General features: G+C 46.4%; 1 protein-coding gene across 3 annotated transcripts in view; it reads right to left on the reverse strand.

Moving 5' to 3' along the window:
- The window catches only part of SP4 (Sp4 transcription factor), a 28,415-nt gene extending 24,284 nt beyond the window's left edge, over nt 1-4,131 (reverse strand). Inside the window, exons 1-4 of one of the 3 annotated variants that reach the window (XM_068405241.1) lie at nt 3,188-3,516; nt 2,643-2,768; nt 2,440-2,540; nt 391-1,948 (exon numbers count right to left, since the gene is read on the reverse strand). In XM_068405241.1, coding sequence (XP_068261342.1) covers nt 391-1,948; nt 2,440-2,520 — 1,639 coding nt within the window. In that variant the 5' untranslated portion in view covers nt 2,521-2,540; nt 2,643-2,768; nt 3,188-3,516. Of the gene's footprint in view, nt 1-390; nt 1,949-2,439; nt 2,541-2,642; nt 2,769-3,187; nt 3,517-4,074 lie in introns of those variants that run through there. The other 2 variants (XM_068405242.1, XM_068405240.1) reach the window with 2 other exon arrangements.
- Nucleotides 4,132-13,325: the final 9,194 nt, after the last annotated feature.

Here is a 13,325-nt window from a genome sequence, read left to right on the forward strand (position 1 = left end):
CTGCATCCCCCAAGCAGAGATTAAGAATACTGCCTCGCCGGAAAAAGCTTTTTTGGTTTTGTTTTTTAAACATATCAAGGCTCTAACAGTAAAGTCTCACATTCACTCACAAAGCCTACAAGTCTTTTATAAGATAGAGAACAGGATCACTTTAAGGATAGTTTATCAAATACAAACAGTTCCATTTCAATTGATGCAACTGGTAATATTAGTTCAACATTGAGAAGTGTCAGCTATTATAAAATCTGAATTTAAGGGTTTAATGTTTATTACAAAAAGCCCTGAAAAAAGTATTAATTTAAAACTCTCCAGTATTCTTGCAATAGCAAAAAAAAAACAAACCAAAAACTCAAACCAAAACAAACCCAAAACTTTGTCAAGACCACTCACCCGCAACACTGGTAATGGTAACAGGAACTCCTTGAACTTGAACACCTGCAGCACCGAGGTTGGCAACACTTACTGTTTGAAGATTAGGTACTGAAGCAAGCTGGGCAGCGTTCAGAGTGATGGGGGTACCAGCAACAGCCACCGGTGCAATTTGAGCAATGGTTGTGCCACCACTTGAAGACACAGGGGTAATGGTCAGTTGTTGGGGTAATCCAGCATTTTGAACTTGAAGATTTGAAAGGCTTTGCAGATTCTGAACCTGTACAGTTTGCCAGCTGATCTGCCCTGATGGTGTTAAAGTTGGAGCCCTGATGAGCACCTGAGTCGGACTCACTGTCTGCAGCTGAACGTTCTGCAAAGGCTGCTGCTGGATGGTCTGTATAGTCTGCCCTGACTGGAGCTGAAATGACTGTGGAGGAATGGCCTGAATAATCTGCTGTTGAGGCTGCTGGATCTGTATCTGCTGCAGAATAGGCTGACCTACGATTTGGACCTGCTGAAGGGAACCTGACTGATCCTGGACATTCTGTAGTCCATTGGACTGAAGCTGACTGGAGCTCTGGGTTTCAGAGTCTGTAGCAGTTGTTTGAGGCTCTTCAGTCGTCTGCTCTGAACTGCTGCCTGCTGTGTTTGTGTACTGGCCTGTTTCTGCAGAGCTTACTAGTGTGTCACTGCTAGTTAGAGATGTTGAGGTGGTGGTCGTAGACGTGGAAGATGAGGAAGGAGACTCTGGCATTGTACTAACAGAGGCAGAAGTGACAGGCGTAGATGCCAGCTGATTTCCGTTAGAAACTCCGCTCTCAGTAGACTGGCCAACTTGACCCGAACCTCCCCCAGCTGCCACGTTGTTTATCACAGGCAATGCTAGGGTTACCCCACCAATGTTTATAGGTAACGTGGTTACAACTTGCGCCTGAGTACCAGGAATAGCTTGCAGTTGCAGTGGTATGGAAACACCAGGCCTAACTTGGACTGGAACTGTCTGATTTGCTAGATTTTGAGCAATAACATTCCCCGAAGCTGTCCTATTCGCAGTTGCGAGGATAGCTTGATTATTCCCTGCAGGAATAAGCTGAATTTGACCCTGTATGTCTTGTAGACCACTAGCATTAGATGGATTGACTTGAAGTTGTTGACCTTCAGTTGTCTGAACCTGTGGAATCACTTGGTATTGGACACTACCACTTGGATTTTGTACTTGAATGACTTGGAATTGTCCAGGGGTTGTTGCAGAAGAATTGCCTGATTTGGTTTTTGAAGGAGATGCACTTCCATTGTTACTGCTGGAGGGACTTGCTGCACTCGAGGCAACAGAAGATCCTTGTTGAGCAACATTATTTTCTTTTGAAGCAGAAGGAGCAGCAGCAACAAGCTGCCAAGCGTTTCCAGCAAGCTGAGTTGTTACCAATTCTAACTGCTGTGGCTGATTCTGAAGCTGCACCAAACCTTGATTTGGATCTATAATAATCTGCTGCTGTCCAGTTCCTTGATTCTCACCAGGAGTTCCTATTTTGCTGCAAGTGGCTGCTAGCAAAGCAAGAGGTGAAGGCTGAGAATCCTATCCGTAAAGACAGAAAACAGAACAGATTCAGGAGAAGAGCACGAGTATGAGCCATCAGAAGTAAGCATTGAGGTTTACACAGGAAGCAGAAAAAAAAAAGTGCTTCTGCATAGAGACCAATGATACAGCTCTGAATAAGGAAGTATGTATTTCTGTAAATAATCTTTAAACAAACATAAAGCCCCCAATTATCAATGAATATGTGACAGCCAAGACCTCAGCTGCATCCTCAGTCCACGTCTTTTTCTTTTTTTTTTCCCCTAAAATAAAGAAAAACTTAAAAAGTACTTCTATTACATGGAAAGCAACTGATCACTGCAAAACGCAATCAAAAAAACATGTCCAGACAGTAAAAATATTGCACCCAACCAACTACATTTCATCCAACTCAAAGAAAGACGCCCTGAGCAGGAACTGCTATTAGCTGAACATTTCATTTTAAATGCTAATAGTTTGGGCACTTCCCTGTTCGGGTGTTTGTGCTTTACCTGTGAGCCTCCAGTTTTCCCTTTTTTATTATTATTGTTGTTACTCTCTGCCTCGGGAGATTTCTCTCCCTCTGTGGGCATAGTTTCCTCCTTCTTTTGATCTGCAAAAATATCAAGTGTAACAGGTTAATTATTCACCTTCATCTATACAGTAACAAAACCTACGAGCATATCCTTTTTGGTTCCCGGTTTGTCGCCTTTACCTCTTCATAAAAACAACAACGCAAATCATCATTACAAAAGAGCGAGTCCTAAGAAACGTGGTTTGAAACCCAACCCATGGGGGCTGGAGAGTTAACACCCAGAAAGGGGAGGTTTGGTTTCCTCTCCTAGAGACAGCAGGAAAAAAACACCCACAACCCTCCTCCTCCTCCTGCCCCCTGAAGCATCGGCGGCCACTGAGTGGCCGCCGATGCTTCAGGGGGCAGGAGGAGGGTTGTGCATGGGAGGGAAAGAGGAATGAAGGAGGGAGGGATGTGCACAGGAGGGAGGGTTAGCGAAGAAAGGGGGAATGGAGGAGGCAAGTCGGAGGGGCTGGCAGGGGAGGAAAAGAAGAAAGGGGGCATCAGAGGAAGCAGCGCGGATGGGTGGAGGGGCAGCAAGAGAAGAACAGGGTAAGAGGGGGGAGAAGCAGGGAAGAAAAGGGGGAACCCGGGAGGGCGGGATAGGGGGGGGGGTAAAGGGTGGAAGGAGGAGCGGAGGGAGGGAGGAGTGTGCACAGAAGGGAGAGAGGGAGGGGGTTACATACCGCTCATCCCGCATTAATGCCCCGCTGAGGCGCCGCTCTAGGGGGGAGGAGAAGGAGGAGGAGGAGGCGGAGGGTGGGGTGGGGGTAGCGGGGAGAAGGCCGGTCGCAGCCGGAGCGGGGAGGAGCGGGACGGCCTATTTTTCCACGAATGGCCGCCGCTGGGCTGTGGCGTAGCTGCCTCTCTCTCCGCCCGCCGCCGCTGCCGGCCTCAGCCCGCTGCCGTGAGTGACAGCTGCGGGCCGGCGGGGGGGGGAGCGAGGAAGGGCGCGGGGCAGCGGGGGCGGGGCCCGCCGGGGCCCAACCGACGCCCACTAAGCAGGAAACCGAGCCCAGCCGCCAGCCTCCCGGCCGCCCCGCTCCGCCTCGGCCCGGCTCCCCACCCCGGCGGCAGAGGAGGCGGGTCGGGGGCGGGACGCGACGCCCCGGGAGCCCGGCCCCGGCAGGCAGCGGGGCAGGCGGAGAGCCCTCGTCTTCCTCCTCCTCCTCGTCTTCTGGCCGCCCGTGCCGCGCGCCGGGCGAGAGGGGGTGTGGCTACCGGGGCGCGCGCGCGCGTGGGCGGCGGCGGCTGCTGCCCTCGGTGCGGGCGGGCGGCCCCGGCTCCCGCCCTTGTGCCGCTCCTGACAGCGCGAGGGGAGGGCAGGCGAAGGGCGGGGCCCGGCCACCGCGGGGCGGGGCCCGGCCGAGCCACGGCCCCCTTCGGCTGCCCGCGGCTCACCGCGGCTCGAGCGCTGATTGACAGCGCGCGCGCCGGCCGCCAGCAAATCCGACGAGAAGAGGGCGGGGCCCCGCGCGGAGCTGGCCAACCCGGTGGCACCTTCCCGCCTCGCGCGCTCGTAACTGACAAGCGCGCGGCCCCTGAGGCGCGGCCCGCTCCCTCCGCACCGTACCCCGCTGGCGGCCCCCTCCCCAGCCGGGCCGAAGAGGGAGGCGGAGAGACCCCCGTGGTGTCCATATGGAAGCCGCGGCCTAGTCGCCCCGCTACTCCTCTGTAACAGCCTTCCGAGCCAGCCCCCGCCTGCCAGCCCGGCTCAGAGGCGGGAGGGGGAGGGCGGCCCCGGGGCTTCTCCCACACCTGCTGGGGATGTTTCGGGCAGCCGGGGGCGAAAGGGCGGGAACTGGCCTCCTCCCTCCCCATTGGCTCAGCCGCGGAGGCGGGCGCGCAGGGCACGCCGGGATATGTAGTTCTGGGCGGGAACGGCGGCGCGGGCTCGGGGCGCGCAGAGCGGCGGTGGCGCATGCGCAGAGGGGGTGGCGGGCGCTGGAGGCGGGGAGGCGACCTGCCGGGCAGGTGCCGCTTGGAGCCGCCGGCCGGGGCGGGCGAGGCCGCGTAGGCCGCGCGCGGGGAGCAGGGCGTCGGGTCGGGTCCGGCCAGCGCTTTGTGTAGCCCCGCTGCAGGTTCACAGAGCGGGAGTCAGCCCCCAGCTGCCTGTGGCGGGCCAGGCTGGTCGTCATTGCATTAAAAACAGATAAATCATGGCTGTGGTGTTTGTTTCCTCTGGTCCTTGTGCTGCCGGTTCCCTGTGGGAGCAAGCCCCGGTGTGCGAGTGAGCGAGCCGGTGGCATTGCCCACTCTCCATGGCTGGTTTGGAAAGACAGCTGGGTGAGCCAGAGCTGGCTGTGGCTGTGGTGTGGTGCAAGAAATGGTGGAGCTGCAAAACCTGGCTGCGTGGCAAAGCCTGTTAACCTCATTTGAATTTGGAAGAAATTTGATTGTAGTGGTACGTGTGCTGATCTGTCAGTTTAAATTTTCTATACCACATGACAAAATTCTTTGTCAAGTAATACAGAGCACCTCCCAACCACAAGTCAGTGACAAAAGTGCCAAATAATTTCTTTACCAGCTGTTCAACAGTTTCATTCTTCAAAGGGACGAGGACGCCCTCAATCTCCATCCCAGGCCTCCAGCACACCCTCTGGAATAAAGGAAATGTAGAAATAGCAAGCGTGTTCTTCGTAGAGTAAGAAAATGATCAGAAATAAACATGGCGCAGGCTGTTACCAGGCATCGTACGCGGTCAGAACACACAGGTCACAAGTAGATGCATCAGAAAATGACCTTACAAATGCTGAATAAATTACCTTCAGAGAAGCAAATAATACCTCACGGTTTACAGCTCAGCCAAATCTCAGTGCCTTCTCCTAGGCAATGCTGGGGAGTGGGAAGAGCGGGGCTTCCCTGGGAGGGAGCCGGCTGCCGAGCGAGCCCAGCCCGGCAGTGCCCTCATGGGCAGGGTGCAGTCCCCCATGTCTGAGCAGGGCTGGGGTGGTGACATGACCTGCCAATGGTCCGGTGGTCATCGGAAGAGCAGGAGATGGGGCCACCTCCACTACAGGGCCAGGTCTGGGGCCAGGGTTGAGCTGCAGTAGAGCTCTGGCCCCAGGGCAGCAGGTGGGATCCTGGGGGAGAGTGGTTAGGGCACTGCAGCCTGCCCATGCACTCAGGGCACTGAGAGGCAGGGTATGGAGCATCTCCTGGATGAGAGGTTGAGTGAAGAATGGGCAAATGTATTAGCAAGGGCACTCTTTTTGTTAGAGACTGGTGTTTTACACACTACAGAAGCTGTTAAACTTTCACTGAATTCCCATCCGTGGCTGTAGGTGCAGTGCTTTGGAAAATCTGGCTCTAGGGTGCAAAGAGGAAAAGCTCTGTCTCAACTCAGCGAGTGATTGAAGCGACAGCTAAAAGATGGTGGTGGTGTAGGTGGTTTCAGTAGGGGCATCATGATTTTTATGTATTTTTACCATCCACGGTTATTCCTATACCACCTACTCTTTCCCAAATTCCAAATGTCACTCTTGTTCAAATCCTTTCTGCCAACTTAAGCTTTCTGGGCCTGCCTCTTTCAGCATTGTTCCCACATGAACCAGTACCTACACTCTGTACCCTGATACTGGTTGCTCTTTGCAGGCTCTCCTAGAAGTCAGCAGAAGTCACCTGTTGAGTTACATGTAAGTAGGATTAGGTCTCAGGATGTATATTTGTTGACACAGAAGTCCCAACTGCTATTGGAATGGATGAAAGAAAAATATCAGAAATAGGGAAAAATTGAGCAAAAAGTTTTCGTCACTCTCTTTCAGGCTCAGAACGTTAAAGTGTGTTGATACCCAGAAAGAGAGCACAGCATGGAAATGCTCGGGTGAGCAGAGACCCACCGAAATGGTACGATGTAGCTCAGGCGTAGTATCACATGAGGGTGGCTGGTTTGCGCAACAGCCCAAGCTAAGAAAATACACTTAGTGCTGAGTCTCTACTGCTTGGCATCTTGTCCTAGTGTATATATATTTTGTTTAATTACAAAGAGTTTAGCTCCTTGTTTTTAATGTTTTAATTATCCTTTCTATGTATCCATATGTGCAGTTTTCAGTCTCCTTGTTTATCAGTTCTTCTACATTTTGTTTCTGTTTTTCTGATCTTTTGATGACATTCTTTAGTACCATGATTTCATTTTCTTTTTTTTTTCCCTCCAGCTTTTTCCCCTGTAAAGTTACTTCCCTGGATCTTGCTTTTCCCATTATTTTTTGCTACTTTCTTTCCTGGTTCTAATACCCACTTTTTTCTCCACCTCAAAAATATTCTTTCATCCAAATTCCCCACCTGTGTTTTGCATTTCTTTTTTTCTTCTTTTCTTTTTAAGCTCCCAAACTACCTTGTATCTTCTTTTATGTCACTTCTGGCTTGCTCTCTAAGCTGTCCTTAGCATTCATTGGTTTTTACCTAACACACTGACAGATATTTTTGAACACATTTAGGCATTGCTCTACTGAGCACAGGGAGGCTTGTAATGCTAAACAGAGCAACACCTAAATATCTTTACAAAGAAAAAAAAAAAAAAAGAGGGGGGCGTGAAGGGGGAGGGAGAGACAGCTGGCTGCATGCTCCGGTTTCATTGGTTACCCTCTCTACTATCTGCCAGCACTTACATAGGTTGCGTTTGGACAGAGAGAGCCAAGAGGCCAGCAGCTGTAAACAGCAGAGACAGCGATGAGACGGTGGCTTCATAAAGCTGTAAATCCGGTTGTAGGGTAGCTAGTATTAGATTAAAAATGCTGCAGCCCATAGACACAAGATGCTGAACTAGTTTAAGACCACTCTGTTTGCCTGAAGGTGGGGGTGGGAATATATAAATAAACAAATGAAGGAATAATTTCTGTCTGGCAGGATTATGCAAGATCAGGTATCAGATATCCACATTTCCGAATGAACCTTCTTTACCAGTCCAAAGGCTCCTTTGCCAATGCTGCTTTGTCATAGAACCCAAGTGTTTCCAAGGAATTGCTTTCCTTGTGTTTGAGTGTTGACACCCAGAAAGGTTTGGGTGCATGATTTTCTTCTTTTATTTGAGCCCTTGCTGGAATCCAGTGTTTTCTTGTAAACTGTCTTGGCTCCAACAACAGCAGCTTTGAAGAATTTGGTGACAGCATAGCATTACTGATCAGACAGAGCCTGGACCAGAGCCACAGTGGAAATAGTGTACTTGTCAAGCATGCTCCCTAGGCATTGTTCCACATGGTTCCAAGTGGACCAAGTCAGTGGTATTTGACCTGCTTGGATTCTGTGGAAAACATCTATCAACAGCAGCATGGGAACTCAAGGCATGAAATCTTCTGTAGTGCTGTTTCTTTGCAAATGCATCAGCCTGGGGGACCTCAAACACCACAGGACTGGGTTAAGAATTCTGCCTCCACGAATACCCAATGGTAAAAGTGAATGCTCCAGTTCTACCTGCCATGGCCCTAACTTGTCCAAGCCTGAAACACAAAGCTCCCCTTTCCGTTTACCGCATCTATGCCCATTGCACCTGATTCTCACTCACCTAATCTTGTCCTAGGATTTTCTCATGTCATAACTGTGTGGTGGTAATTATGAGAAAACAGATGCGTCTCAGACAATGAATCAAGCATTTATTTATTCTGAACAGAATTTATGAAATAAAGTGACTCTAGACAGGGCCCATGCACTCCCCACCCCTTTACTGTATCAACCCTGACCACTGGGTGGTCAGGCATTGTAAAAGTGAGCTTTTAGCTTAGGATAGAAAAGTGGAATCCACCTGACATTCCTCAAGACATCAGACTTTATTCCTTGTCACAGTAACAGATCACAGCTGCGACCCAGGACTTCAGGATGTCCAAGGACACAGCATGGACATCAGCTTCAGCACTTATGAAGTGTCTTAGCCTTCTCTCCTGCTGTCCCTGCTTCTGACAGATCTAAGTCTCTGCAGACATCTTGCCTTCCCCTTTCTCCCAAGCCAGAAAGCCCCTGATACCAAGTATGTGACATAACCTACCATCATCAGTGCTAAATAAAGTAGGGAAAGAAAAACCTTGGGATGCACATCTTCATAATTAGGAGTTAGATACTGTTAAATATGTAAAAAAATTGTAGGAAAGCTATGCGTAGAATCAAGTCTGACAGAAGATCAATGATTTTTCTTTGAGCTGGACAAGCACACACATCCAGCTGCCATTTGACAGCAACTTAAGTAGTAATTGAAAAGGTCTCAGTGGAGATAGCCAATGGATGAGCTTATGAGCTTGGACGTTGGGGTGCAGGCACCAGTCACCAGTGGCTTTTGATGGGTCAGTCTGTTGATCTCAGCGTGCTGGGAACTTGGGGGGTCATAGCCTGCTTCTGTCAGCATGGCTGGGAGAGAACTGTGGAACACACAGACATCATGTACCTTGCTAAATCACCAGACAGTGGCTTTGTCATCCATGGTTATCTACAACAGCTTGCAACACAATTACTCCTTCCTTTTGATCTAGAGCATGAAGACCTGAATATGCAGAGAGTATTTTTTCCCCTACAGTGACCCTGATGCTGCTGAGAAAGTATCCAAGAAGTCTGCTACCACTTCTTATCAAAATGCTTGTTTTCATTTCCTAAATAACCTTGCTTGTTATTGATTTTCCAGTCCCAACATGCTGCCAGAGCACTGATATAGTGGAATTATGTTTTGGGTCTCTGCATGACTAGTTATCCTCCTCTACTTGTTCACAACATGCTTATACTAGTCATTATCTCACCAAATAAGGGCTGAACTTATCACAAACCTACTGTTAATATTGTACTTCCCATGCTAGAAATCTCATTTCGCTGCTGAGCTGCCCCACCTGCATTTGCAGAACTCTTCTCACAGAGCCAGGCACGATGCTCAAAGGGGTCATGTCTTTGTCATCAGTGGCAACACCTGACTACACAGAAAGTCGTGCCTGATGTAACTCCAGCTTTGCAGTATCGTTTTATGTGGCCCATTGAGAGCAGGAAACGACACTTCTGGCTCAGGAAGTCTGCGTGCATCTGCACTGCCACTGAAAGCACTGCTGCCGTGCCCAGATATGTGCTTCTTGCTCAGTTCGTCTTGCAAAAATGGAGAGTCACCAGGCGGGTGTGGTGACAGGTCCGTTGTATTTTATATGAGATTTCTAAAGCTGTTGGGTACTTCAAAGACAGAAGCATGATCCTTCTTCCCCTGTTCCTTGCAGTGAAACAGGGCTGGCAGCTTACAAAATACCAGCGGATGGGAAAGTGGGAGGCAGTACAATCTAGGATACTAGTTAACATGCCTATAATACACATAAGCATAAGCAGGATATCCTGTGCTCTGTATAATTTGCAATTATCCAAATTTTGTACATGCTGCCAGTGACCCAGTTCTGCACAAATCTTGTATTAATAAATGTAAAAAAATGCTGCATGAGAGACGTGTCAATAACAACACCTGTTCTTGTGTGAGAAAATCTATTAATATACCTGGAAATTCAAGTCTACAAGTGCAGCAGGTGTATGGAAGAATGTTAGGTAGAATTTTTACCCCTGAACTCTAATAGAAAAGAAAACTGACAAAGCAAGCACAGTCCATAGTCTCAAATATATTTTCTAGAGTTTTACTTTAATGAAGTTTCTTAGGTGAGAGAACTGAGAACGTGAGCCACAGATTCCATTTTTATGTAGATCCAAGTCTCAATGCATTTTGTGGTAGAAGAATGACCCTTGTAAAAGAATTGCACAAAGAAGTGTACAAGTGGAAGTAAACTAGTAGCAATGGATCATTTCAAGTACATGGGATTAGCAACTCAAATGCCACTGAAGGATATAGCTAAGAGTAGCAAATTCTCGTTACCACAAATGACCACTTTAAGCAGTAGGCAGCTTTGCTAGTGCACAAGAGATTTAGTCTTAAGTAACAAATGAGATCTGATTTAAGAAGTAATTATGGCTGACTCCCTCTATCATGGTAGCTGTGAGATAGTGAAGATTAGTGTGGTGATCTCAACTGCAGAAAGAGTGTCCAAAGGCATAAAACCATGAAACCAAAGGCAAAATATTTAAGCAAATAAAATCCTTAAAAATGAACTTGGTAGCTGTTTAATACACCACAGTAGAACGGTACGAACAGCAAACATGTTGCATTAGATGATAATTTATTCCAGTAATAAGTAGGTCTACCAAGAATTAGCAGCAGCCCCAGTGATGCCAGGAGGCAGCGTCATGAAGTGTGGCAGTTGAATTCTGTAGCTGATGTGTGTATCAGAGAGGCTCTGTGGGGAAACGTAAAATTCAAGTGGCCAGAAATAAATCCAAAAGAAGATAAATATTTGAATTCAAAGACCTGCAGGCATCAAGAGACACATTAAGCTGTCTTGAGAGAATGGATCAAAGTCAGTAGCAGATCTAACTTCTCTGCAGATGTTACTACTTACAAGGAGCAGACCACCAGGGTATGAATTTCTTTTTGCAGATAAGAAAGGCAAGTCACTGTCAGAAACTGGCACGAAAGTATTTAGTATTAAAATAAAAAAGCTAATTGAATTTACAAGTCTTTGTTTCTTTGATACTGTAACAACAGTAGCTACAAGGAAGAAAACTGCACAAGCTCATACTGTTTGCCTCTTGCTCCAAGGAACGGAGAGTCTCTGATGAGTATTTATCTAACCTGTTCTTAGAAACCTGGACAGTGGAGATCATAGCACATCTTTAGGTGACCTATTTCTGTCCATAGCTATCCTTAGAGTTAGAAGTTTTTCCTGTCTTAGGCTAAACCTTTCCTGCTACAACTGAAGCCAGTTAGGTTTTGTCCTGTCCTCAGTGTCATGAAGAACATTCAGTGTGATCCCTGTTCATGAGAACCTTCTACGTATCAAAAGGTTATCATATCACCTCCATACCTTCCATCAGTCTTTATTTTTTAAAGCAAATATACCCTTTCCCTTTTTCAATTATTCTCCATCTTTTAAACCTCTTTTTTTTTTCCAAGCTTGTTTTTGTACTATCCTGTTAAACTACACCAAGCTAAGACTTCTGAGAGGTAAGTTAAGAAAAACAATGACTAACCCTGTCTTGCATACAACACATATATTAAAACATCCCAGGATGACTTTTTCTGGTTTTCCATCAGCATCATATTGTTGACTCATATTCAATATGTGGTTTACTGTGACACCCATGTCTCTTTCTACAGTGCTGTTGCTATTCTCCATTTTTTATTTATGCATTTGATTTTTTTCTTGCTTCAATGTAGTACTTGGTACTTGTGTTTATTGAGTTTCATCTTATTGATTACAGACCACTTCTCCCATTTATCAAAGTCACTTTGAATTGTAATCCTTCAGCTCCCTTGCAGCCCCTTCTGCTTTGGCATCATGTGCAAAGTTTGTAAATGTGCTCTCTGTTCCATCAACCAAGTCATGAATGAAAATGTTGCATTGTAGCAGATCTTGGCCAGACCTCCTCAGAATTCTATATTATATATCCTTTTTGTTTGAAAACACAATATTGATAAGTCTTTGAGTATTTTCTGCAGGCAATTGTGCACCTACTGTGTAGCAATTCAGCACAGAACAAAATATTTCTGTACACTGTCTATGAGAATGTCATGTAAGATAGTGCCCAAAGATTCCCTGAAGTCGATACACATCACTTTTACTGACTCTTTCACTGCAGGCCAGATACTCTGTTAAAGAAGGAAAATACAGCAGTTTAATGAACTTTTGTTTGCAACAAATCTTTGCTGGCTGTTTCTTTTTCACTGTCCCTCCAGGTGCTTTTAATGCGGCTCTTTAATAATTTATTAGAATATTGTTCTTGATATTGAAATTATGTTGAATGCTGATTCCTTCTTTCTGAAGATAATATTATATTCTCCTCTATTCAGACTCACCCATCTTCCATGAATTCTTGAAGACAGTGATGACAGTGAGGTGTTATGAATGTTTTAATTCTCGAATCACTCCACAGAAAATTTCTGAGGTGAATATTTAGATAACAAGTAAACATAGAAATGACAACTCTGTGCTTAAAATGAATATTTGACTCTTGGTGTAAGAAGAGGTAAATTAGGTAAATATTGTTAAAGACAAAATTTACAAGACAGAAGAATAAAGTAGAATAACTTATCAGAAGGAAAATTGTATGTATATTAGCATTCTTTGTAACTTTAACAAACTTTTCCTTCTAAATATTGCCAAAGGTTATTACAAGAAGCTATTTAGCTACTTATTTTCTTTATGAAAACTACATTATCATAAGGTGGTTGCCAAATTTCTTCCTTGAAAGTTGACTGGCAACAGGTCAATGGGTGAAAGAGGTTAAAAAGGTGAACAAAATGTCAGGATACAGGGAGTGAGATACAGAAATACTGAAATACACACTATTTACATGACTGGCCCTTTTTATTCCCTTACCCCTCTGTTTTCCCAGTCTTATTCCTTTCCAAATCACCTAAGCCTCTCCCTTTCCCCGCCTTTGGTTCCACCCCTAAACATCCTGTAGTAAGTCCTGTATGATCCCAAACTTCTTTTCTCCTGCATCCCTGGGCAGCAGCCCCGCTTTGGTCAGAAAGGTGATCCAAAGCTGAAGGAAAAATTGTCAACAAACCAGTGAAGAAAATGAGGTATTGTGACATTTTGTTTCAGTATTTTTTAACTTGGTTTTGAGTTGCATTACGATGGAAATGTAAAAAGTACTTTCTGTTTTATAAAGAGCTTCAAGCAGATTGCTAAGATTCACCTCCAAAGTGTTAGAAGTTGCATTCTAAATCTTAACAAAAGTCTTCTGTTTTCATCAGGTTTTAGTTATTATGTGAGAGAAAAAAAGGAAATTGCTTTTGGATACTCCTTGGAATTATGTGATGCT

Source organism: Nyctibius grandis, chromosome 7, assembly GCF_013368605.1.
Source record: "Nyctibius grandis isolate bNycGra1 chromosome 7, bNycGra1.pri, whole genome shotgun sequence".
NCBI classification, from domain to species: domain Eukaryota; kingdom Metazoa; phylum Chordata; class Aves; order Nyctibiiformes; family Nyctibiidae; genus Nyctibius; species Nyctibius grandis.